Raw genomic sequence first — 25,813 nt, forward strand, 5'->3', positions numbered from 1 at the left:
TTTTACTGCTCTCCCAAAAATCTAGGGTTTGCTCAATTCTCTTCAGCGATTCCTAAGGTCAGTGAAAGTTTCTGTTTTGATGCTTGTTCTCTTATCAAAATCTCAACTTTTTATTTTTGGGTTAATACAACTGGTTTTATTTGGAATTGGGGCTTGCTGGGAGATTTGGAAGTTAGCGTTTTCTTTCTGTAAGTTAATTGGAGTACGAGTTTAAGTTGATCTCTCGGTATTTTTTTCCCTCTCGGTTTTCATTGGAAAATTTGAGTTTTTTTTAGTAGCTGTAGCTCTTTTATCCATGTAATTTCCTCCTTCTTTTAGAAAGATGCTGCATTAAATTTGACGTAGGGTTCCCAAATTAATGTTTTGACTGCATGCTTGCTTAGATTCTATGTTCTTTCCTTTTGTAGGTCAGCTGAAACCTTAATTTGATGTATTCTGTACTTATTAGACGTTTATTTTGCTGCAAAATCAGATCCTCCTGTGTTTTTCTCTTCCATTGGGATCATCCCTCAATTTTGGACAAATAAATATATATAATTTAGTTTTTGTTCATGTTGGTGAGCAAGAATCTTGGTTATATTACATTAAGAATGGGATATGGTCATGGGCTGAGTCCTCGGTTTACTGCCTGTTTATTCCTTATGGCCTGTATTCCTGCAGGTTCTTTTTGTACAGAAGCAGTATAAATCATATAAGTACATGTTCTCTTTGTTGAATCATAATTGATATGTGTCTATTTCTATAAACATGTTTCTGTGTCCACTGGAGTTATTATCTCTCTTTTTTTCTCTGAGATCCATATGATTTATTTATTTATGTTTACGATCCTTAGTATGAAATAGAGATATGTTTTTATGACATTTGGATCCCAATAATTCAGCATTTTCAACTGAAAATGCTGTTCAAAGAAGGTTTATCTTCGTATACTGTGATTGAAAGTTCTGAAGCTTGGTTTGTTTGCTTCTCCACGAGCATGTTTCTATTCGAACTCTCTCTTTTGTGGGGTTTTCTTTTTTGTTTTCTTTTTTGTTTTCTTTTTGTTTTTTTGATCCCTAGCATTTTCTTTCTTTATGAAAACATGTTTAGATTAAAAGTTTGGTTATGTTGGTATAATGGGCAACAATTCAAGCTTTCTTTCTTGTTGGTATTGCCTCACATATTTGATTGGTTTTTTTAGTTTATTTAATTAAAAAAACTTTCGACCTTCCTCTTTTTTCATCTTTAGCAATGAAATAATGGAATGCTTTTGGTGATTTTTTATCGCTGCTATTATTTATCTGGAAGATGTTGTGCTTTCTATTAGGCATTTCTCGACATGGACAATCTTTGGCAATTAGGAGACGAGTTTCGGAGTCATTCAAAGGTCACTGAAGATCGTCAATGGATTGCCATGACTTCAAAACTGGCCGAGCTCACAAGAACGAACCGTGACCAAACAAACAACCTTGATTACTCCAGGAACCCAGTGGAAGCCAAATCCTGGGAGAGGCTTGGGTTTCAAGAGGATAACAAATTTGAAAGTCTGAATCTTGGTCTTATGAATCTTGATCTCAGGATGAACGAGGTACCAGTCAAGAGCTCCATCGGAAACAGTATGTACAACATGAACATGAACAACACAAACAACATGAACAATATGAACATGGTGTACCAGAAAAGCAATATCAACACTTTCAACAACTTCAAGATGAATACTGGGATGAGCAAGTATGCTAATATCAATAGCTCCAAAGACGTCAACAACAACAGCAATTCAGCCAACAACAATAACAACAGCAGCAATAACAACAATAACATTGCTGATAAGAGGTTCAAGACATTACCCTCAACAGAGATGCTGCCAAGGAACGAAGTTCTCGGGGGATACATCTTTGTTTGTAACAATGACACCATGCAAGAGGATCTCAAGCGGCAGCTGTTTGGTATTCACATCGCTCCTGATTTTAATGCATATTCTTAGCAATAATTCCTTGTTCTGTTCTTATTATGTTTCAGTTCGAGTATTTAGTTTGTATCTTGCTTTCTACCTGCATTATATTCTTACTTTCTAGCTTACTAATAATAGGATAACAGAGTTTTTTTTGAGACTGATTGGTCAGGCTGGCTTTCATGAATGTTAGTTACGTGAGTGCTACTCTGATTCATGTTCATATTGTGTGTGCATGGAATGTTGTAGGCTGTAGAAATATCGACCAGTTTCAAGCTATTGAGTTGACTATTATAATTAGTAATTACTAATTGGTATGCTGAAATGTTTGTCACAACAGGTTTGATATTCTTTCCTCAAATGTAGAAAGTAATAATTGGCTTTGCTACGTGATATTTCTGATGTTATTTGTATTTTGTCACTGCTTATACAGCTGCATTCATTATTTAAGCTGCACCCTTTTTCCATTTTTGGATGTATCCATTGCCTCAGTAGTCTACTTCTAATAAATAACATTAATCCTTTCTTTGTTGTCTTGAATACTTCACTGTCTTTTCACAAGGTACATCTTGTTAGTAGAATTGCTGATTTTGTACTTCTTGCACACCTCTGTAGTTGAGAAGCATTAACAGCCTTTTCATGCAATGCGGTGGGATGCGTAGAGAAGATATGAAAAAAAGAGAGGAAAAAACTCTCAACTTCCTTGCTAGATTTGCCTCCCTTTAACTGATTGTATATTAATCTAGGCTAAAAGCCCTACATAGTAGGGATAGGGCTATATTTGGTAGTAGTTCTGTTCTCTCTTTGTTTTTTGCTGGTTGTTTCCAGTGTTTCATTTATGCTGAAAGTGTTAGTACTTAGTCATCTTTATGATCGTGCTTAATCTGTTAGATTTGAAGTAGCATAATAATTTGCAATGTACATATGTTCTTGTTTTTCAGGCCTGCCTCCTCGATATCGTGATTCTGTGCGCGCAATTACTCCAGGATTACCTCTTTTCCTTTACAACTATACAACTCATCAGCTTCATGGGATATTTGAGGTTGCTATACTTCTCCAGAATCTCTATTTTATTTTGTATTTAATACTGTATTGGACCAATATCGTGTACACTTACCACTCTGTAATAAACCATTCATATCAAAACCATTCTGTCTATATCAATGCCTACTCAGCCAAGATTTTCTTCCTTTCCATCCACTTCCAAAGCTTTTTAACCTTGCTATTGTTCCTTTCAGGCGGCTAGTTTTGGGGGTTCTAACATCGATCCAACAGCTTGGGAGGACAAAAAATGCAAAGGCGAGTCAAGGTTTCCTGCACAGGTATTATAGTAGGGCTTATAAACATAAATTTTAGTAACTCTCCTAATTGCCTGGTGTATTCTCAGTTTTTTACTCGGCCTACATCTTAGGTGAGAATCCGTGTTAAAAAGCTTTGCAAGCCTCTGGAAGAGGATGCTTTTAGGCCAGTTTTGCATCACTACGATGGCCCTAAATTTCGTCTTGAACTCTCCATTGCTGAGGTATCATGTGCCTATATTTGTTCTTAATTATTCATATTATTTGTTTTTCACTCTTTTGCATCTCTATTTTGCCATAGCATATGCATAAAAGTGGGGAATCTTTTTTTTTTTATATAAATTAAGCTCTGTAACAGTTACTCTGAAAAGAAAAGTGAGGTCATTGTCTTGATATTGAACATAATGTAAAAATTTTATTGAAAGATATCATTTACCAATAATGTTGGCTGTTGAATATTTTACTGAAACAATGTTGATCTCTTCTCTTGATAATAAATGAAGTTTTTCTCTGTATGCAATATTCTGAATACCTGGAAGGAAAAAAATGCTTACGTTGCCTAACATTGTATCTGTTCCCACTTCAACATTAGAAAACCTGAAACTAGTGAACCTCATTGAAATTTTCGTCTATTTACTTGCAGGTATGACTGAGAATATAGTTGGGAACTCCCAGCATTTCTGACATTTATCTAGTATTCTTATTTGCTCTTTATTGCCATATCACCAACACCTCACTGAATCCATAATTTTGGATTTAGATGCATGCTCAACTGCTGCATTACTGTCCTAGGCTGATTTATTTCGCATGTTTCGTATTTACTTTTGTAGAGTGAGATGTTAAAATTCTATACAATCGCACAGATTCCACTAACGGAGCAGTGAGACTTTAATCATCTTCAAATGATAATTCCAAAATTGCAAGATTGTTCTGAGAACATCAAACACCTGAATCACATATTTCTGTCTTCAAATGATAATTCCAAAATTGCAAGATTGTTCTGAGAACATCAAACACCTGAATCACATATTTCTGTCATTGTCGCCTCTCATTATGCTGTTTCCAGCATTCTTGGACAAAGCGAGATGTGTTTCCTTAAAAAAATTTCAGATGGGGTTTCTCTTTGTTCTCTTCATCTTTATGCTTGTCATGCTCTATTCTTCGTGCTCAGTGCTCTAGTGTATTGTGCATTGACACAGATCAACATTTGTTACTGATTTGACCAACAATGCATGGTAGATTACAGGTTTAGTCATACAAATGCTAATAATACGCTTCTTGTTTTCTTTATGTTCAGACTTTATCACTGCTAGATCTCTGCGACAAAGAAGGTATGTGAACAAGCCTATCTTGGTTCGGGGGTTTCTGGGGGTGTAGTACATATGAACATATATGTCCTACTGGATTTCTTTCGGCTGTCATGTTCTTAATGAGTTTTAGATTTTGGTGTGAAATGAAGCGCAAGCTTGGGAAAGGTTATGGAGGCAACGAGGGCATAAGCCTAAATAAAGTCCAGTTTGGTCTCCTGTACCTTGGAAGTGGTTGTTAGATTGTTATATATATCATGAAAAATGTAGCAAAAATGCATTTTCTCTACCGTAATTGTTCCTAAATGAGGAACATGAACCTCTTATGAGTAAAGCCATCGAGTCTTTTATTGTGGTTTTGAGTTGTCTTGCAAACTAATGAAGTGTCGCTTCGTCACCTATCCTTAAAAAAAAAAATAAGTTTTTTGATTCTCTCTGTTGCAGCACCTGATTATGTTCCGAATTTTTGCGTTTGCTTTGATTAGATAAACTTTGCTGTTTGAATGTATTTTTCTTCACATTGAGCTGCTTTACCAAGCAGAGTGGAGTCCCAGGGGAGATTTATTGCTGCTGGCTATGCATACGATATTTTGCGTGACGTTTTCACACTCAAATCGAGTGAGTACCATCTGAAAAAATATTAATTGAGAACCAACGCCACCTAAAATAAATAAATAAAATAAAGAAAAATATAGTATCACCCAATTGCGAATAGACTTCTATAGTTCTAATTTTAGCAAACAGGCTACTAAGTGAACTATTTTTTTCTTTTTTGATGATATACATAACAATTCTATTTATTACATGTAGATCCCCTGTACTTTTGTTTTTAGCAAACAGACCACTAAGTGAACATTTTTTTAAATGATATATATATATAACAATTTCACCGGTGAGGATGGAAGTCCGTTTTTTTTTACTTTTAAATTAGTCAAAAAAGTTGCTCCTTTTTTTCACTTTTAAAAGAGTCGAAAAATTTCATTACGGTGGTTAATTCACATTTGAGCCAATTGAATGATACTAACGAGAGCCTATTCGCAATTAACCCCAAAAAAAAGTCAGAGAAAAAAAATGGTGTCTCTTAAGATTTGCATTGTTGGCCTCAATCCATAGATGAACCTGATCCCAAAAAAATTAATAGAAGCAAAAGAAAAATTGTAGTCCTCTTCTTACTTTTATCCAGACGACATTTCTGACATCAAAACTTAAAAAAACAAAAAAACATTTCCCAAGATTCCCCTTAGATTCTACCCCCGCCTCACAAATATCTTCCACTTGCTCCAAAGATTCTTCTTCAAACATAGAGAACTCCCAGTTCTAACATTAACAGTTAACATCTCACATAATCTCAAATTACTAACACAATACAAGCAGACTAATAATTGCTAGCACGCTACAACAACAAACCTGAACCAGATCATTAACTAACCACGCCATTTCCATCAAGCAGCACGCAGCTACTGAATCCTCTCCTGCACCGGCCCGCCGATGACTAACGTCCTCCACCCTCGGCCCGTCCGGAACCGCAGCAGCCCTCCTCGGCGCTCTGACGGTCAGAACTTCGTCCTTCGTGACCCGCGCCGATATCCTCTCCACGTCCACCGTTCTCCGGCAGCCGGAACTTCCTCATGAACCTCCTCCTCCTCCTCCTCCTCCTCTCCTCCACCTCCATTTCTTCGTCGTCGTCGTCGTCGTCGCCGTCGAGTTCCGTTCTGATCACTAAGTACCTTCCATCCTCTACCTCCACCCTAATCTCTTCCTTCCTCACTCCTAGCGGTAACAACGAAAATAATAATCATAATCATTGAAATATTCTTGGCAAATATCTAACTCTGACCATCACCACACGTACACGTGCTAATAGAATAGAATATAAATAGTAAACCGTTGTATTGAATGCATACGGAGATAATCGTTATTGATTAAAAGGTACATCACCATGCAAATTAATCCTGTGTCGTCCGCAGAGAGAACCTCTGCGGCGAAAACTTAAAACTCCGAAGTTGTGATGAGAACCGAGAAATATATATATATACATACCTGGGAGATCAGCGGTATAGATGTGAGCCTCTGGTGTTTGGTTCCAACGAACATAGTTTTGAGGGGGGGAGTAGAGGTAGGATGGAGGGAGGAGGAAGGGGTAGGGAGGGCTGCCGTAGGTCGGAGGGTAGAGCTCCATGGTAATTGGTTTTTTTTTTTTTTTGGATTAAAACAGTGAAAGGGTTACTGGGTTGGGGAATCTATATGGGGGTATTTAATGAGCCAACCACAAGTGTTGGCTTTTTGGGAATGATGGGGACTTTATTTGTTAACTGGTTTAGTATTTTTAAAAGGATGGTGGTGGGATTCAAGGAGAGGGAGATATTTTTCGGTGGGAAGGGAGGACATCACGTGGACATAGCTTTCGCGGGGGGGATGCGGTGCAAGACTCACCACCCAAATTAGAGGAGAAAAAGGAATAATTGCACAAGGACTTTGCTACAGGGACCCAAAATATGAGACTAATATAGAGGACAAGTGATGTGTCCCCCTCCTATTGCATAATAAAATAACCATCATTAATGATGATCAGCTTATTATACAATAGGAGGGAGACACCTCACATGTCCTCTCTGTTTGTCCCATATTTTGGACCATGGGGGAATTTTTCATTGCACAAATAAGCCAAGCTCGAGGCATAAGTTATTAGCTAGAAAGTATACATTTTATATATGATAGCGTCTATAAATTTACAAATTACAACTATTCTACTTTCGGGTCAAAAGCACACCGCTCCTAAACCAATCAAGCGGTCGAGCAAGAAAACAAGAGGGTGAACCTCGTCAAGCCACGAGGATCGATCGCGAGGCTGAAGCCTGAATTCGGTCCTGGATACAAAACTCTCGCTCTACGAATAACACACCGTCGAAATCGTCCACCAAGCCCAGCATCCTTTCATTATGCCCTTCGCTCAGCATGGCCAAATACACAGCCGTTGCATAACACAGGTCCTTCCATACGTTTCAGCACATTGACATACAAAACATGAGGCCTGCAATTAATTGTACGTGCTATTCTCATTATTGTGATAATGTGATAGTAATTTGGAAATTTTTTTATCCAAGTTTCTGATTTGTACTCAATTTACTATTTAGTTGCCTAAATGTTGATATTTACAAATTTTTTTCTCTTAGGTGAATAGTGTGAACAAACATGACACTCTTAGAAGTTCATTATCCAAATCTTCACTGGCTTAAACCTGATCATAATCAAAGCCTATATATCTTCAGATGACGGTTGGTACATGGAGGTAAGCGGTAAGAGGTAAGCCTATAGCCTAGAACTAAAGCACACGCACGAATACAAGTTCATGTTAAGAATTGTAGCTAAATATGACTTTTTACTGTATAATGTCATAGATAGAGATGGAAACAAAATTTGGATAAAGAGATCATATATCATGTATACAAACAGTAAGCTACTCCCCTCTTGAAATTTAAATATTATATATGCAAACTAGCTAGCTCATATCACTTATGTACATATTTTAACAAATAATATCTGCAACCTTATTCCTCAATTGAATTACGAACATACTGATAGATTTAAATAATGTCCATCTCATACTTATAAATTCTTTTTTCCTTGGTGCTCTAAAGCAATGTCCTCTATGAGAATAATGGGTATTATATATCCTATGAGAGGATTCTCTTATATACAATGATGCGATACAATCTCCACCAAGTCAATAAAAGAGGAGAGAGAAACCCTTATGATCCTCCATAGCCTCAGTTTTTATATGCTTATATATACAATCACATCTTATTATTATTTGTAATTTTACTTTGATGTCAGTCCATTGAGAAAATACATATTCTTTTCCTCCATTAAAAGAAATTGATGTCGGTGTTTTGTTATACAAAGACTGTACTTGAGCTCATGGGCATTGACCACTAACAGACCCATGCTTCTATCCGAAGTACTCCGAGTAGTGCTCAATGATCTCAAGTGCTATGTTGTCAAGGCCGAAATATGGACCCACAACACTAACGGTAGCAACTCTTTTTCATGCTACTAACAAGTCAACTTGGCTTCCAATTGAGGGTCCAATAAGATTTTTTTTAATATTAAGTGCTCTTATGCAATGTTTTAAAAGGTGATGGTGATTCACACCCTCTATAGTTTCGATGGGGCTCATACACATTGAGAGACGTTTACACTAGCTTAGATTTTATAGAAACTCCGAAAATAGTGGAAGAGTAGAAGATGAGAGGTCTAGACATCAAGCGCCTGGTACACATTGTTTTAAGAAGGAATATTAGATCGTTATTATGAGGGTTCAGGATCGGCCAAGCTTCTCTATTTGTACCCCAACCGATATGTAACATGTTGTGATTCAAGCATTTATAATTCTTCCATAAAATGTTTATAATTCAGTGGTTGTACATGTCGAGTTTATGTTGGATCTAAGATAACAATAACCTAAAATTGTACAATATTATTATCTTGTTCGCTGCAATCATCGAGCAAGCTCATCTATTTGAATACAAATTAGAGCTACAACATTTAGAAATTGCTTCAAATTGACGCAACTGACAAATAATACGTAATAGAGGGGATATTATGTATCTCTAATTAGTTTTAAATCTTTATTTTTTAGTATATTCCAAGCCTTTGTTTTGTAGTTCACGAAACAAGTTCATAATATTAATATAAGACACCACGTGCAAAGCACGTGCATTATAGCAGTAAATTCTAAATAAAAAAAAAGCAAACAGAACAAATCAGACAGAGCCTGCTCTATCCATCACACTTGATTACTCTCATCATGAAAAACTTCGAACCAAAATGTATGTTATAAGCGCCAAGGATCAAACTAAACAGAAAACGGAGAAAGATCTCAGACATCATAAAATACTTGCACCAGAATGTACATAGTCGTGCACATTCCAACATGCAATAACAAGCACAATAACAACTATATATACGGCCAGCAGCATAAAACATCTACTTACTTTCTTGATAGATGCTTCAAATCCTGCAGAAAGCTCACCGAGTCACCACGACTCAAGTATTGACACCGGAAACAAATCCATTGCTATAACCAGGCAGATCACTCGAAGAAGCCTGAAACTCTCACGCGATCTTAAGAGGACTTGGCATTACAGGATGCGAAATATGCGGCCCAGCCACTCTCGATACCTGCTCATCATTTGTACACTATCTCATATCAATCAGTAAAGAATGCAGGCAATCCTGTAGATTTGATTACCTTCAGAGCTCCTCCCCGACTTCCATGGCTTTCCAAATAATAATTCAAACCAATCACGACACGAGGATTACAGAGATTAGATGCTTGCTCTTGATATAAATCACTTACCAAAATAGCCTAGGCTCAACCTCTAATGCCAGAGACAGTACCGGATAAGTTACTGGGTACTTCTGGACCAATCGTGACAATCAGTCAGAGATGGTCAAAAATGGTAATTATAATAATAATAAAAACTTAATCTCCATGTATTTTGAAGTTTGCATAATTAATTACTCTTTTGTCCAAATGGTCAAAATTGGAAAAATATCGTTAGCCCATGAAAGATGTGAAATTTGAAGTACACTTAATTTGCATTAATTAATTGCAATTAGGTCAAAACTAACAAAATTGATAGTAGTCATGTGCTTTATCCCATAAAAATCTCAAATTTTGTAGATAGAAAACTTAATTTCCATTTCGGGGTGAAATGAACTTTTGCACAAAATTATTGGGTGATAACCCAGGTGTACTACAGGACTACAGGACCGTAAAAAATGGTTAAAAAAGAGCTTATCTCCATGTACTTTGAAGTTCACATAATTAATTGTTATTTTGTTGAAATGGTCAAAAATGAAAAAATATTGTGGGTTAAAACCCTTAAAAATTATGAATTTTAAAGTACGCCTAATTAAGTGCACTTAGGTCAAAACCAACAAAAATGGATAAAAATCATGTGCTTAAGCCCATGAAAAGCAAAAATCTAGTAGACTGAAAACTTAATTTCCATTAGGGTGAAACGAACTATTGCACAAAATTTGTCGGTTATAACCTACGAGAATCATGAATTATGACGTACGCATAATTAAAATTGCTATTGGTCGAAACAGATGGAAAAATGCTCAAAATCGTGGATTATATATAGCCCACGAAAATTGTAAAATTTCGAAGTATGTCAAAAAATTTCTATTAGGTCGAAACAAGCGAAAATGGATAGAAATCATATGTTATGGGCCTTGAAAATTGTGAATCTTAACGAAAGAAAACATAGTTGTTATTGGATCGTAACAAGCAAACACGGGCAAATATAATTCGTCGTAGTGCATTAAAGTTATGACTTGTAGGAAAAACATTTAATTGTCACCAGGTCAAAATGGATGGAAATAAACTAATGGGTTCTAGCCAATGAAAAATTACGAACTTTGAAGTACCCCAAATATCTTACAATAGGCCGAAACAAACGAAAATGGACAAAAATTGTGTTATAACTCATGAAATCCGCGAATTTTGAGCGAATAATTAGTTACTGGGTTGAAATAGAAGAAATGATAAAAATTGTGGGTAGCTCATGAAAATTGCGAGTTTCAAAGTGCGCTATAAAACTTCATATAGGTTTGAACCAATGAAAATGGATAGAAATCATAGGTTATAACCAATGAATATCACGATTTTTTACAAAAGAAAAACATAATTGCCATAAGATCGAAACAAATGAATATGAACAAAAATAATGAGTTATCATCAATGAAAATCGTAAATTTTAAAGAAAGAAAATTTTAGTTGCTATTAGGTCAATGAGAACGAAAATGAACAAAATTTTTGTGTTATAGCCCATGAAAATTCTTATTGAAGGAAGATAACTTAATACCATTGAGACGAAACGAAAGATATTCGACAAAAAACATGAGCTATAATTCATTAAAATTACGAATTTCAAAATGCCAAATAATTTTTATTAGGTCGAAACAAACAAAAATGGACAGAAATTGCGTGCTATACCTATGAAAACAAAGAATTTGAACTACGCATAATTAGTTGCTGTTGGATTGAAACAGGCAAAAATGGACCAAAATTATGGGTTAGAGCTCATCAAAATTGTGAATTTCAAAAGTATGCCAAAATACTTCAAATAGGTCTAAACCAACGCAAATAAACAAAAATCATGGGTAATAGTCCATAAATATCACAAGTTTTGACAAAAGAAAACATAATACCTAATGGATTAACATGAACAAAAATAAACAAAAATAGGCTTACTTAGGATGTTTTCTTTCGTCAAGATTCGCAATTTTCATGGGCTATATAACCCATGATTTCTATCCACTTTCGTTTATTTTGACCTAATAGAAAATTTTTAAGGTAATTCGAAATTTGCAGTTTTCATGGGCAACATAATTTTTGTTCCTTTTCATTCATTTCGATCCAATAACAATTAGTTATGCTTATGATTGCAATTCATGAAAACTATGAATTTTTGAAGTAAGCTTTCTTAATTGCAAATTTGCAATTAGGTCAAAACTAACAAAATGGATAAAAATCATGCGCTTTAGCCCATAAAAATCACAAATTTTGTAGATAGTAAACTTAATGCCATTGTGGTGAAACGAACTATTGCACAAAATTCCCGGGTTATTACCCATAAGAATCACGAATTTTGACGTATGCGTAATCAATTGCTATTGGATAGAAGTGGACAAAAATGGACAAACTTGTGGGTTATACTCATGAAAATTGTAAATTTCAATGTACACTAAAAAATTCCATTAGATTGAAACAAACGAAAAATGGAAAAAGCCATTGTTTATAGGCCATGAAAACCGCAAGTTTTGACAAAAGAAAACATAACTACCATTGGATCTAAATGAACAAAAATGGAAAAAGTAGTGGGTTGTAGGCCATTAAAATTGTGAATTTTAAAGAAAAAAAATTAATTGTTATTAGGTCAAAATGGACGAAAATGTGGGTTATAGTCCATAAAAATTACAAACATTAAAGTACGCCAAATAATTTCCACAAGGTCAAAACAAACAAAAATGGACAGAAATTATGTGTTAGAACCCATAAAAATCACGAAGTTTGAACTATGCATAATTAGTTGATGTTGGGTTGAAACAAAGGAAAATGGGGAAAACATAGGTTTTAGCCTAGTAAAATTGCAAATTTTGAAGTACAACAAAAAACTTCAAATAGGTCTGAACTAACAAAAACAACAGAAATCAGAGTTATAGCCCGTGAATATTACAAGTTTTGACGAAAGAAAACATAACTGTCACTAGATCAAAACAAACCAAAATGAACAAAATAATGGATTATCATTCATGAAAATCTTGACCTTTAAAGAGAGAAAATTTTAAACACCATAAGGCTGAAATGGATGAAAATGGACAAAGATCGTGGGTATGCCCAAGAAAATTACAAATTTTGAAGTGAACCAAATAATTTCCATTAGGTCAATACGAACGAAAAATAAACAGACATCGTGGGTTATAGCCAATGAAACAACGAATATTATAGGAAGATAACTTAATTACTATTTGGACAAAACAAATGAAAATTGATAAAAATCAGTGGTTATAGCCCGTAAAAATGTAAATTTCGAGTACATGAAAATTTTTCCAATTAGTGGAAACAAACGAAAATGGACATAAATCATGGGTAAGCCTACAAAAATCGCAGGTTTTGACAAAAGAAAACATAATTGTCATTAGGTAGAACCAGATGAAAATGGACAAATCATGAGTTATAATCCATAAAATTCAAAAATTTTAAAGAAAGAAAGTTTAATTGTCATTACGTCAAGGTAGATGAAATGGACAAATATCATAATTAACCCATTAAAATTGCGAATTTTGAGGTATGCCAAATAATTTTCATTAGGTCAAAATAAATGAAAATAGACAGAAATCACGGGTTATAGCTCACAAAATCACGAGTTTTTAAGAAAGAAAACTTAATGATCATTTGGTTGAAACAGACGAAATGAACAAAAATCGAGGCTTATTACCCATGAAAATTGGGAATTTTGAAGTAAGCCTAAGTAATTGCAATTAGGTCAATACTAACAAAAATGGACAAAAATCATGTATTTTATTCCATGAAAATCACGAATTTTTTTAAATTGAAAATATAATTTCCTTTGGCGAGAAAAGATCTGTTGTACAAAATTCTTGGTTATAACTCATGAAATTTTTGAATTTTGACGTACACATAATTAATTGACATTGGGTTGAAGCGGATAGAAATAGATAAAATTCGTAGGTTATAGCCCATGACAATTGTGAATTCTAAAGTACGCCAAAAAATTTGCAACTCTTGCGTCCGAAACCAGTAAGTAGCTGAACAAGGAAGTAAACACCCAAATGTATAACCTTATTAAACTCTCATACTAGGAATCAAATACTTAAGCAATCTAATATGTTTAGGCCCTAATACCCTTTACCAAACTCAGCCTTCTTTCCTTTTGCCCTTCTCTCCCTATAACCAATGGCCATTACACGAGTCTTTCTACATGTCAGCACATTGACAAATAAAACAAGACGTTTGCAAGTTTTCTATTCTTCTTAGGCTCGAGTCCCATGATTATGACCATAAACTCTAAATATAAAAGCAAATCATAGAACATTTGCGTGAAGCCTCTCTCTATATATCATGAAAACCTTGAATCAATGTCTTTTTTTAACCATCTTAGCAGAATAAAACAGAAAATAGAGAAAGATATCAGACATCATAAAGTATTTGAACAAGAATATATATGTTTATGCACATTCCAACATTCAATAGAATCATAACAATCAGAGACACAACAATTAAGTAGCAGTATAAGACATCTACTTACTTTCTTGATAGATGCTTCAAAGCCAAGGGGAAGCGCACCGAGTCACTACTCAAGTGTTCACACCAAAAACAAAGCCATTGCTATAACAAGGAAGATTACTCGAAGGTGCCTGGTCCCGCACTGGTGATCTGAATGGATTTGGCATCACAGGATGCGAAATGTGCAGCCCCGCCCCTCTCAAAACCTGCTTACCATTTGTGCACAATCTCTCAGACCGCTCAGTAAAGAACGCAGGCACTCCTGTCAATTTAATCACCTCAAGAGCTCCTCCCCAGCTTCCATAGCTCTCCAAAGCACAATTCAAAGCAACCACAACATGAGGAGTAGAGAGGTTAGATGCTTGATCTTGATATAACCCTCTCACCAAGTTCACCCTCACTCGACCTCCAACTCCAGAGACAGTACTGGATAAATTACTGGGTACTTCTGGACCAATCATGACAATCTGAATGCTGCCCGATCCATTAAGCAGGTGACCCATCTCAGCAAATGCAGGCATCAAGTCTAATTCCCCCTCGGGCCCAATGTAGTGAACAATCACCTCTTTGCCTTTAACTAGACGGTTCTTTGAACTTATAAGTGAAGTTAGTATGTGATAAATTGTCAAGGGGTAAGATAATAGAACTGCAACCGGGCTTGAGAATTGAAGGGATCGAATATTATAGTACTCAGACCAACCTGAGAGCAGTATAGGATTAGATATTCGATCATGATAGTTGAGAAATGGAGCATCAGGTGGATACTCTCCATCTTTTAAACCTCCCCATGAGTCTGAAACCCTGGAATTTTGAGGGAGAAGGCCGAAAGGGTATTGAGAATAGCAACTGCACTTCCTCCTCCACATACCCTTTTGATGAAGGCCGACGGATTCAAGCCATTGGCAGAAATGCTCGAGGAAGCAAGGGAAGTTAAATATTGACATAGTGAGTTCTTCCTCTCTCTCCATCATGGCTTTGTAAAGGCCACAAACACTCTTATGTTCTTCCTTCCAATGTTGCCTCTGGCAAATAGAACCACAGTAAATCACAGCACGACAATGTCCACAACATAAAGATTGATCATTGTTAACCTCCTTTTCACACATAGAACACTTCCTCAAAATTGTCCAAATATTAGATCTTATATCCATTAACGAAAGTTCTTCTGTTGGTGGCTCCATGTATTTGCTTGGGCTTGGAGTCCTCGCTCGCTTCTTCTCTTCATAAACCTCACCGGGTGGATGTGAAATTGTAACCGCAACAAGCTCTCCAGCCTTAGAAACCTCAAACGGCCATTGCACATCAACGGTTTCAATAAAAGGCTCAAAACTAACCAATCTTCCTCTTCTCTGCAAACCATTATTACCCACTTGAAGCAATGGATGAACAAGAGCTATTGCCTTTAGAAATGCATAAACATATCGAACCTCCTCAGACGTAGGGTTTCTAAATCTCAATTCTCCACCAGAGCTGAATCGAGCAACATCAACAATCGGGTATTGATCTACGGCAGAGGATTCCAACGATAGAGAGCGAATCATTCTCTTATTCGAAGGAAAGATAAGAGATTGTGGCGTGAATACTACTCTTAGTATCTCCACATTGGGTACTCTATTGGTTTCTCTTAATCCAGTTGTCTTCTGAGCATCAAGTTCAGACTTGAACATATGTATACCAAGATCACCGCCTTCTCCACCGACGAATTGAGCTATGGGGTATAATTGTTTCTTCAATGACCAGTCGGAGTCTTTACCTATTCTAATGGCGAAGAGATGAGATGGCCGGAGTCTTTTCCATGGATCAGTTCGGTAGAGGGCAGCAGAGGCACTGAAGACGGATCTGATGAAGGCCGGGGAAATGCCTTCGACGCTGAGAAGGCAAGTCCCTGAGCTTGGGCCGAGCCCGGGTCCAGATCCAAACTGGTCTTGGAACCTTGTAAAGAGATTCTTGAGGTGAATCTCCATGAGAATGGCACTAAAAAATCAGTTGAAATACTGCAAGATTCAAAAGTTTTGAGCGTAGAATCAATATTTTGCAAAAGAAGAACTCAGTTTCTTAGCTAGACCCCGGAAGTATAATATAAACAACTGTAATTCCAACGCAGATTACAGAAAACGTAGGGCTAAAAGATTGAAATTTTCATTTCAAACAACTGAATCCCTAAAGATCCTCAATTAAAAATCTCTATAAAGTGAATGCCAAATGCTAAGAAAAAACCTAAATTTCTCTGAACAATGAAAGCACCCAATTCAAGGGGAGTCCCATTTCTAGTTGGCGTAATCAAAATCACTAGACACGCCCAAAAGACAGGATTTTTATGCTTCAGGGAGTGAATTGAGATTGCTCAACAACATTATGAACATAAAAAATCAGAAATCAGGATTTTTATGCTTCAGGGAGTGAATTGAGATTGCTCAACAACATTATGAACATAAAAAATCAGAAATCTAATGAGAATGAGAAAAATATGAACATAAAAAATCAGAAATCTAATGAGAATGAGAAAAACCCAAATCGAAATGAGGGTGAGAGAGCACTCACCAGTTAGCTAGAATCAACAAATCTGGAGATTGAAAAGTTGTGTTTTTCCCCCCAACTAATTATGGAAAACATTTTATGTCCTGTAACCAGCTTTCGGATCCAAACCCGCTTTGATGTAAACCCGAAACTGACCCAATTCTCAGTACTCACATATTTACCTCAAGTTTTTTTTAGCTATTTACGATTGTATTAATGAATTAATTATGTAACTATATTTCTTAGAATTGAAACAGTAAGCGTTCATTTCATTTTTAACCAATTATCTCAAACTTACGCGCTAGAGATGCGACATAATCTTTAACAGATGAAGAACTTTCTATTGCAAGATGTAACGTAGACAAGAGTAGGCCGTCGAGGATGGAGCAGTATTCCTCCTTCACAGGTGCCGTGCATTCAAGCTTTGACGAACGCGTACGTTTCATGAAGACAACAAAAATAAATTTCTGATGTAACAGCTGTAACTTTGGCATGATGAAGACGGTAAACTGAACATGTCACAAAGTTGATACAGCAAACATCAGTTGTCGGATTGTATGTCCTGGTAAGTGTTTGCCTTTTTTTTTTTCTTTTTTTTTTTACTGTCAAAAGTTGGTAGCTACGTTTGTTTCATGCTCTCAGTTTCAGATTTGCACAAAGCAGACTGACACGTAATTTGATTTCAACAGAACTTCATCTCAGTAAAGTAGCCAAAATTCGGTACTTCAATCAAAGGCATGTAAGTTCCATGGATTGCCATTCATGCATTGAAAAATGATCCAGAAGCAAGAAAATGATGCAGGATGAGAACTCTTAAGCTTGTGCTGTTTTCAATCTGGTACACTACAAAACTTATTTGAGTATACGAAATAATGGAGCTTGTCATAGATGATTGTATGCTTACCGAAAGCTTTTCAGCTCCTTATATTTATCGAAGGAAATTAGTTTGATCTTGCGCCAATCAGCGCCCACCTTCTTCTTGCGGCGTTCCTCCAGAACATTGCAGCCACTAATGTACAGCTCTTCCAGCTCCGCAGGAAGTCCTTTCCCTGGTAGAGACTGGATCCTTGGACGTTAAGATATGTGAAGTTGTCCGAGTCATGAAAGGCTTTTCAGTTCAGAAGGGAGAGACTATACTGACTTGCAGTCAATAAAGCTTAGCTGCTGGAGAGAGCTGAGGTGCTGAAACCAGCAATCTTGATCCTCAGTGAACTTGATAAGATCGAGACTAGAAAGCGTCAAAGTTTTGAGGGATATGTGCTTTTTGTTCAAAATCGGTCCAGTAAGCAAAGAACAGTGACCAATGCTAGGATGAGTCAGAGATGACACGCCAAATTCTGTTTGCACAATGAAGATGAAAGCTTGATGTTGGGACATCTCACAATTTCCAACTCTTCCAATGAGGCAAGAGACTCCAAAACTCCTATTGAACTCAATGCTCTACAGTTAACAATGTGTATGCACTCTAGTGCTTTCAGGATACAGATTGATTCCTCTGGGAGTGAAGATAAGTAATGACAATGTAAAATCTTTAGGGAGATGAGAGAGGTGAAGTACGTCCTCAAGACACTCAATAAGCTCAGAGCCAGCAGAATCTACTGTAAGATCTAATAGCGATGAGTTGAAATATGAAGGAGGAAATTCCATGTTGATGGGGCATTCTTTGATGTATATCTTTCGAAGGCGGCGAAAGAAATTGTTTGTTTTCCTATCAGAGGCATTCTCATATAATACCGATGCTTTCTCTAAAACTATCTCCTCCAATGATGGAAATAAGATATTTTCTTCATACCTGATTACTATGTTCATATGTACTATACATAGAACCTTAATTAAGGAAGCAGAAATGTGCAATGGATGCGAGATACTGCCAATTTCTACAGTTACTAAGATGAAGAGACTGCAGATTCTGATGTGATTCCTTGTTCAGCCAACTTGGGGATGTTGTGCCTCCCATAGTTTAAGATCTCTAGCTCTTTCAGATGAGAATGCGGTTCAAGTGCATCAAGTACTACATCAGAGTTGTTATGTGAAGGAAATCATGCTATGTCTACATGCATAATACACAACGGAAGACATGTATGTAAAAAATTACTAAGCATGTAGAGAGCATGATGTGGAGAAATTTGGAAAATTCAGGTTTTTGCAGATACTGTGTCATAAGTCGACTCATGCACAGGCACAAGTCGACTTATGGTAAGTCGACTTATACAGACTGTTAAGTCGACTTACGTTCTGCTCTGGATTGTTGGTTTTTTGCTCTGCCAAGTCGACTTATCAGGTCTGATAAGTCGACTTACGATCTGTTCTCCAGTTGTTGTTTTTCGCTCTGCCAAGTCGACTTATGCAGACTGTTAAGTCGACTTATGACGGGTTTTTTGGAAAGTTAGAGTTCCTATTTGCAGTCTGTTTGGGTTTCTGTTTTGGTATAAATACCAATACGATTTGAGGGTTTTGGAGGAGCAAATCTGGGGATTTTGGAGCACAGAAAAGAGAGATCTTTCTGAGCTATTTTTTAGGGTTATTGGTTGAGAGTTTGAGAGATTTGTTGGTGAGATTAGTTGGTTCGTTTGAGCGATTTGTAATCTCAATTTGTACTCTCCTTCTCTATTAGTGAAAACCCACCCCCCTTCTTGCCCCATGGACGTAGGCAATTGCCGAACCACGTAAAACTTTGGTGTTTGTGTTTTGTTTGGTCTTTCTCTCGGCGTTTGTTGGTTTGGTTTCTCAAAGCATCATAGTTGGTTGTTTGTTTGGCTTCCGCGCCGTGCACAACAAGTGGTATCAGAGCCAGGTTACGCTTGGGCTATTTGGAGGAGTAGATCGCTTTGGAAGTTCATCTAGGGCTTCGTTTGGTGATAAAGGTGGGATCTTTTTGGTAAAAATCTCGTCTTTTTCAGTTTGGATCTATTTCTCGTTTGTTTCCGCATTGGTTTGGTGGTGCCTTGAGGATTATGGCCGAGAAAGAAGGAGTTGTGGGCAGTACTTCCGGCGTGAAGACCGTCCAAAGCTTGAATATCCACTCAATGAAGATTGATGTGGAAAAGTTCAATGGCACAAACAATTTTGGACTTTGGCGATGCGAAGTCATGGATGCGCTCAACGCGCAAAATTTGGAAGATACATTGGAGTTGGTCGGGAAACCGGATAATATTGATGAAAAGGTTTGGAAAAAGATGAATCGAACGGCGTGTGGTGTGATTAGGTCTTGTCTCACTCAAGATCTAAAGTATGATGTGATCAATGAGACTTCTGCAAAGAAGATTTGGGAGATCCTTGAGAGCAAGTATTTGACCAAGAGTGTGGAGAATCGCTTGCATTTGAAGAGGAGGCTTTACCGCTTCCAGTTGAAGAAAGGAACCTCCATTGGTGATCACATGAACCACTACACGAAGCTTCTTGCGGATTTGACGAATGTAGATGTGGTGATTGAAGATGAGGACAAGGCGTTGTTGTTGTTGAGTTCCTTGCCCGACGAGGAATATGAGACATTCGTTCTTACTCTTATTAATGGGAAGGCATCTCTTTCGTATAGTGAGGTCACCGCTGCACTTGTGAATTATCAGCTTCGAAAGAAGGATAAGGAGACTTCGATTGAGCCGGTAGCGGGGGCGTTGGTCGCAAGAGCAAAGGGTCCAAACCGTAGTGGGAGGTCGCAGTCTAGAGGGGCACATCTTGGAGTTCGTAAGAATCAGTGTGCCTTTTGCAAAGAAGATGGACATTGGAAAGCCGATTGCCCAAAGTTAGTTGATCGAGCCGGAAAGAATAAGGGAAAAGTTATTCAAGCTTCAGAGACGAATGTTGTCAAGGCTAGTGACAACGATTCAGATTCGGATTCTTCGGGCTACTCGTTATCTGCACTGCCGTCAGTTTGTGTTTCCTACTCTACAGAGTGGATATTGGATTCTGGTGCTACATACCATATTTGCCCTAGGAGGGATTGGTTCTCCAGCTTTCAGGAGTTGGAAAGAGGGGATTTCGTGCTCATGGGGAATGATCACAAATGCTCTATTGGTGGTATCGGTACTGTTCGGATCAGGATGAGTGACGGGGTGATTCGGGAGTTGGTTGGAGTGAGGTTCGTTCCTCAGTTGAAGAAGAACATCATTTCACTTGGAGCTTTGGAGGCAGCTGGCTATAGGGTGACCTTGGCGGATGCACGCTTGAAGGTTACATTTGGGTCCATGATTGTGATGAAGGGCGTCAGAAGAAGAAATTTGTATTATTTGCACGGAAGCACGGTGATTGATAGGGAAATGACGACTTCATCAGATTCGGCTAGACTGTGGCATTGTTTGGTGCTGGGGTATATGATTGGTAATACCGTGCATTGGTTGTTGAGGAGTGCTATGACCTGCAGATCTGTGAGCACATTGGGATGAGCAAGACCGTGGTGGAGTTTGGCACTCCTATCCATCGAGCGAGGGGTCTTTTAGGAGGTGTTCAGTCAGGCATTTGGGGGCCTTCCAAGGAGGCATCATTGGGAGGTAATCGTATCTTGGTTTCCACAGTTGGTGATTGTTCTAGGCATTATTGGGTCGCGACCAGTTCCCGTTGGTGTAAAGTCCTAGAAGTCAACAACAATTGGAAGAAGTGTATTGGCAGAAAGGTAACTCATTGTTTCAGCTTTGGTAGGGGTCCTTTCTTGCGTTGGTGCCGAGCTCACGGCAATAGGAGACACTTCATTGGTGTGGAGACTTTGGGGCGACGAGATGAGATGACAGTTTCGATGGGTCGTTCCTTTCTGGAGGAGGATCGGCGTTTGATGTCGAGCATTGGCATTGGTGTGCGGGCTTCGACATATTTGGGTCATCTTAGTCACAGGTCGCCGACTGCTGCATTAGGAGTTATTGGATCTGGTGGAGCTGCTTCAGATTTTGGGTTGCGTCGGATATTTGGGTACCTAGCATTTGGTCACATTGAGGATGTGAGATTTGATCCGATTGCGCGTTTGGGGTTCGGAGGCTCAGTTGATTATCGTTTGGGAGCTTCTGATTTTGTTCTGAGCAGGTATGTCACTTTTGACTCTCGGCAGGTGGAGAGTGTTGATCAGGTCATTTGGATATCGCAGCAGGTGGAGAGTGATGCTACTCCACGTTGGGTGGAGATTACTCCACGTACTCCAGATCATACTGCGTCATTTGGGATTCTAGCTGAGGTGACACAGGTTGGGAATCATTTGATTTCGGATGCAGATGATGGATTGGTTTTGGATTCGGTTGCAGCTGGTGGACATGATTTGGATGCGGCCATTGGTTTACCTCAGGTGGAGGTGTTTGATTTGTCTCAATTTGGGGTCATTGGGAATACTATCAGTTGCAGATCGTTTGGTGATATTGGAGAAGAGTTGCAGACTTTTCTATTTGATTGAGGGCCTTTGGAGGCCGTTTGGGTGAACTACGTGAAGGCTTGATTCCTTGGGCAAAGGATACGTAGGCAGTCATTTTGATGCAGCCGATTTGGTGAGCGACATCGACATTTGGGGTGAGTGTTCACACTCCCGTTTGGGTCTCATTATGTGAGGCATTTGTTTGGTTGGTGTCGGCTCAGTTTTGGGAAAACTTCGTCGAAGTGGAGAATTGTGGAGAAATTTGGAAAATTCAGGTTTTTGCAGATTCTGTGTCATAAGTCGACTCATGCACATGCACAAGTCGACTTATGGTAAGTCGACTTATACAGACTGTTAAGTCGACTTACGTTCTGCTCTGGATTGTTGGTTTTTTGCTCTGCCAAGTCGACTTATCAGGTCTGATAAGTCGACTTACGATCTGTTCTCCAGTTGTTGTTTTTCGCTCTGCCAAGTCGACTTATGCAGACTGTTAAGTCGACTTATGACGGGTTTTTTGGAAAGTTCAGGTTCCTATTTGCAGTCTGTTTGGGTTTCTGTTTTGGTATAAATACCAATACGATTTGAGGGTTTAGTAGGAGCAAATCTGGGGATTTTGGAGCACAGAAAAGAGAGATCTTTCTGAGCTATTTGTTAGGGTTATTGGTTGAGAGATTGAGAGATTTGTTGGTGAGATTAGTTGGTTCGTTTGAGCGATTTGTAATCTCAATTTGTACTCTCCTTCTCTATTAGTGAAAACCCACCCCCCTTCTTGCCCCGTGGACGTAGGCAATTGCCGAACCACGTAAAACTTTGGTGTTTGTGTTTTGTTTGGTCTTTCTCTCGGCGTTTGTTGGTTTGGTTTCTCAAAGCATCATAGTTGGTTGTTTGTTTGGCTTCCGCGCCGTGCACAACACATGAAATATTCATGTGGACCGTCTAATTAAATCTAACATGATTCTTATTGTTAAGAGAGCATACAAGGTTTGAAAGTCATACTTTTATAGCGTGATTCGATAGTGAATCGAACAACTTTTAGCTTGCTCTCTTTGATACAGAAAACTCCTCGTAGTGGATCTCCAACTCTTTAAGTAAACCCGAAAGCTATTGGATGCTGCTTGAGACGCGAGGCAAGATATCCACCCCGGGGTTCTTAAAATCCTACTACTTCCTCTTACTCAAAGATTGCTAGAGTTTAGTAAGAGGTATAGCTCTCTTGTTTTCTCTTATGGAAATTTAATTTTCATTAGCCTTTCATGAAGAGAGAGAGCTCATATTTATAGAGTGAAATGTGTTCATGACATGAATGACTCATCCTATGAGTCATGCAATGAATCATCAAAAATTAATGATTAATCAAGTGAGTCATGCAATGAATCATCTTATGAATCATTACATTTCAAAACCATGTGCTAATAAACCATGTGCTCAAACCATACCACTAAGTGACTCATCTCATGACTCATTATACATGGTATGTGTATTTCATAAATTAGAATACCAAATTATTATCACTAATACAGTATTTCATAAATACGGTATATAGTATTATTTCAATCTTTAACTAATTAGTCACTATATGACCAAATAAATCAAGAGTTGACCAAAAGTCAACGATTGACCAAAAAGTCAACTAGTTGACTAAAAGTTAACTTGATGGGGAAAATACTGGGATTCATTTCCTAAGCACATAGCATTCCGATTTTACCGATATACATAACCGTTATATGTGTATCCGGTAAAAAAAATCATATATGCGTATCAATCATACGCATCACTCTATAAATTATATTTCGTAGGATTCAAGTACGCGCTTGGTGTGACTCTAGGGCCCAACTCAAAAACTCGGTAGTGGATCATATCCACAAGTACAACAGATGTGCTAGCTGCACATGAAGACTATCCGGGTATGAGTTGTGATAAAGGTCTGCAAGATACTTATCCAATTTTATCAGGACCACTCAGTGATAATGCCGTACAGTCCGGTCTCTTTGTCAAACCATGTCAAACTATTGAGCCTAGGGTATGGAAAACTGTCAAACCCTAATTATTCAATTAGTGTTTGTTGATATTAAACTCATAACCTTTAAGATCAAACTAACACTCAGTTTATCTTATTTACCCCGACCAAGGATTTCTAGGTTATAGTTATATCAAACAATCTTATGACATTAACCCCCTATACTGGGAGAGACGAATCTCATATTGGCATCTCAATATCTACTTATGCTTCGGGATGTACCCAACAAGAACTGTTATGCACAACTCGATGAGAACTGTGGTTAGGTAAAAGTCTAAGTACACCTATACTGACATGTAAGATATTGCACTCATGCCTCGGGTCATGAGACTACTATGTACTATATCACTTGAGAACTTCTATTTGACAGTTAAGTATAATTACCAACTAGATGTTCTCAGTGAGTCGTTCAGTCAACTCATTCATTAATGAGTCACCTGTATACTATATCTTGATGTCTCACATCAATGATCCAAGAGATGGATCATCATCCTACCAAAGGAGAAATAGAGTATACACTAGTCTTCCCAAATTGATGATGTCTCATTTTAACACTTCATTGACTAGGAACATTTTAGAATATATGTTAACGACAAATCAGATCTCTTCATTACGATCATATCTGAAATGTCTGATAGTCTGGTATCATTCTAAGGACTTTATCTGTATGAAAATACCAGATAAATCTGACCAAAATAGCATACTATTATTTTGAACAAGGATGTTATATTCATATAGGTCTTGTTACAATATACAATTATTGTCTGCAGGGCACCTATATCTAACATTATGTTCTTGACCATAGCATACTAACCTCAATTTCTTAAGGTGTGCCCTGGTGCACAAGCTAGCGTCTGACAATTCTTCTCTACTCTGAACATTCTCAAGGCCCTCGATATAAAGCTGGCCATGAAGCTGGTTCATGTTCTTCAGTTCTTCTCTCTTGTATCCACTCCTCTTCTGAACTCGACTCCTCGATATAAAGCTGGCCATGAAGCTGGTTCATGTTCTTCAGTTCTTCTAATTCTTGAAGGGAAGTTAGGGCACCAATTCCTGATAGAGCTACGCAGTTTCCTTTGATATTCGCAGATTGATCAAATTGTCTAATCCTTTGATGTATCCCACACCATACATCGCGCAAAATCTCAAGGCGCGAAGATGGTGAAGCTGAGATATCGATCCACGTAAAGAACCAAGTGCCGTGTTAGACACATCCAGATATCACAAATGCACTAGATTAGAGATATCTGTCAGCCATGGAATATGGCACTCAAAAAAATCCAGAACTCGCACACCTTTCAAATCCTTGAGTATTCTATACAGAATACGGTCATCATCATCATACAAGAACTTACAATCGTATTCACAAAGAAATACAAGGCTTCGTAACTTGCTCAGTTCACACATTTGAGTAAAGTCAGGTGGATTATCTACACATATGGACAAACGTCGAACTGTTTTCTGGATTTTTCGTGGTTCATTGCTTTCAATTCTGACACATTCATCAACAGAAACAGATTGCGCGAGATCATGCATGGCATAATATGTTTTGTTATCGTAACTTAGGAGTTGAAAGAAAGACTTGTGTAACATAATGA

The 25,813-nt window shown here is 37.7% G+C and overlaps 4 protein-coding genes across 10 annotated transcripts in view; 1 reads left to right on the plus strand and 3 right to left on the minus strand.

The window, feature by feature from the left end:
- Positions 7–4,929, plus strand: LOC109848663 (B2 protein-like). The gene is made up of 6 exons (XM_020418286.1): positions 7–57; positions 1,304–1,922; positions 2,869–2,969; positions 3,166–3,249; positions 3,339–3,449; positions 4,523–4,929. The coding sequence occupies exons 2-6, from the start codon at positions 1,316–1,318 to the stop codon at positions 4,562–4,564; spliced, it is 945 nt and encodes a 314-aa protein (XP_020273875.1). The 5' UTR covers positions 7–57; positions 1,304–1,315; the 3' UTR covers positions 4,565–4,929.
- Positions 6,025–6,819, minus strand: LOC109847958 (15.4 kDa class V heat shock protein-like). The gene is made up of 2 exons (XM_020417187.1): positions 6,573–6,819; positions 6,025–6,302 (listed from the first exon to the last, which is right to left on the minus strand). Exons 1-2 carry the CDS (start codon positions 6,709–6,711, stop codon positions 6,025–6,027), a joined length of 417 nt encoding a protein of 138 aa, XP_020272776.1. The 5' UTR covers positions 6,712–6,819.
- LOC109848872 (zinc finger MYND domain-containing protein 15-like) lies at positions 7,306–16,963 on the minus strand. Of its 7 annotated transcripts, none has more exons than XR_002248926.1 (4): positions 16,894–16,963; positions 14,375–16,346; positions 9,527–9,811; positions 7,306–7,563 (listed from the first exon to the last, which is right to left on the minus strand). XR_002248926.1 is itself a non-coding variant. In XM_020418588.1 (3 exons), the coding sequence occupies exon 2, from the start codon at positions 16,314–16,316 to the stop codon at positions 14,424–14,426; it is 1,893 nt and encodes a 630-aa protein (XP_020274177.1). In that variant the 5' UTR covers positions 16,317–16,346; positions 16,894–16,963; the 3' UTR covers positions 9,289–9,713; positions 14,375–14,423. The 7 variants fall into 7 exon arrangements, 3 of the variants coding, with proteins under 3 accessions (XP_020274177.1, XP_020274176.1, XP_020274178.1); XR_002248927.1 differs by lacking the exon at positions 7,306–7,563 and having other exon boundaries at positions 9,289–9,713; positions 9,784–9,811; XR_002248925.1 differs by lacking the exon at positions 7,306–7,563 and adding an exon at positions 9,892–9,950 and having other exon boundaries at positions 9,289–9,811.
- The window catches only part of LOC109847959, a 10,326-nt gene continuing 1,257 nt past the window's right edge, over positions 16,745–25,813 (minus strand). Inside the window, exons 3-8 of the mRNA XM_020417188.1 lie at positions 25,537–25,813; positions 25,030–25,212; positions 18,427–18,661; positions 18,011–18,309; positions 17,774–17,935; positions 16,745–16,799 (exon numbers count right to left, since the gene is read on the minus strand). The exon at positions 25,537–25,813 is cut by the window's right edge and continues 338 nt beyond it. Coding sequence (XP_020272777.1) covers positions 16,745–16,799; positions 17,774–17,935; positions 18,011–18,309; positions 18,427–18,661; positions 25,030–25,212; positions 25,537–25,813 — 1,211 coding nt within the window. The remainder of the gene's footprint in view (positions 16,800–17,773; positions 17,936–18,010; positions 18,310–18,426; positions 18,662–25,029; positions 25,213–25,536) is intronic.

Source organism: Asparagus officinalis, chromosome 7 (genome assembly GCF_001876935.1).
Source record: "Asparagus officinalis chromosome 7, Aspof.V1, whole genome shotgun sequence".
In the NCBI taxonomy this organism is placed as follows: domain Eukaryota; kingdom Viridiplantae; phylum Streptophyta; class Magnoliopsida; order Asparagales; family Asparagaceae; genus Asparagus; species Asparagus officinalis.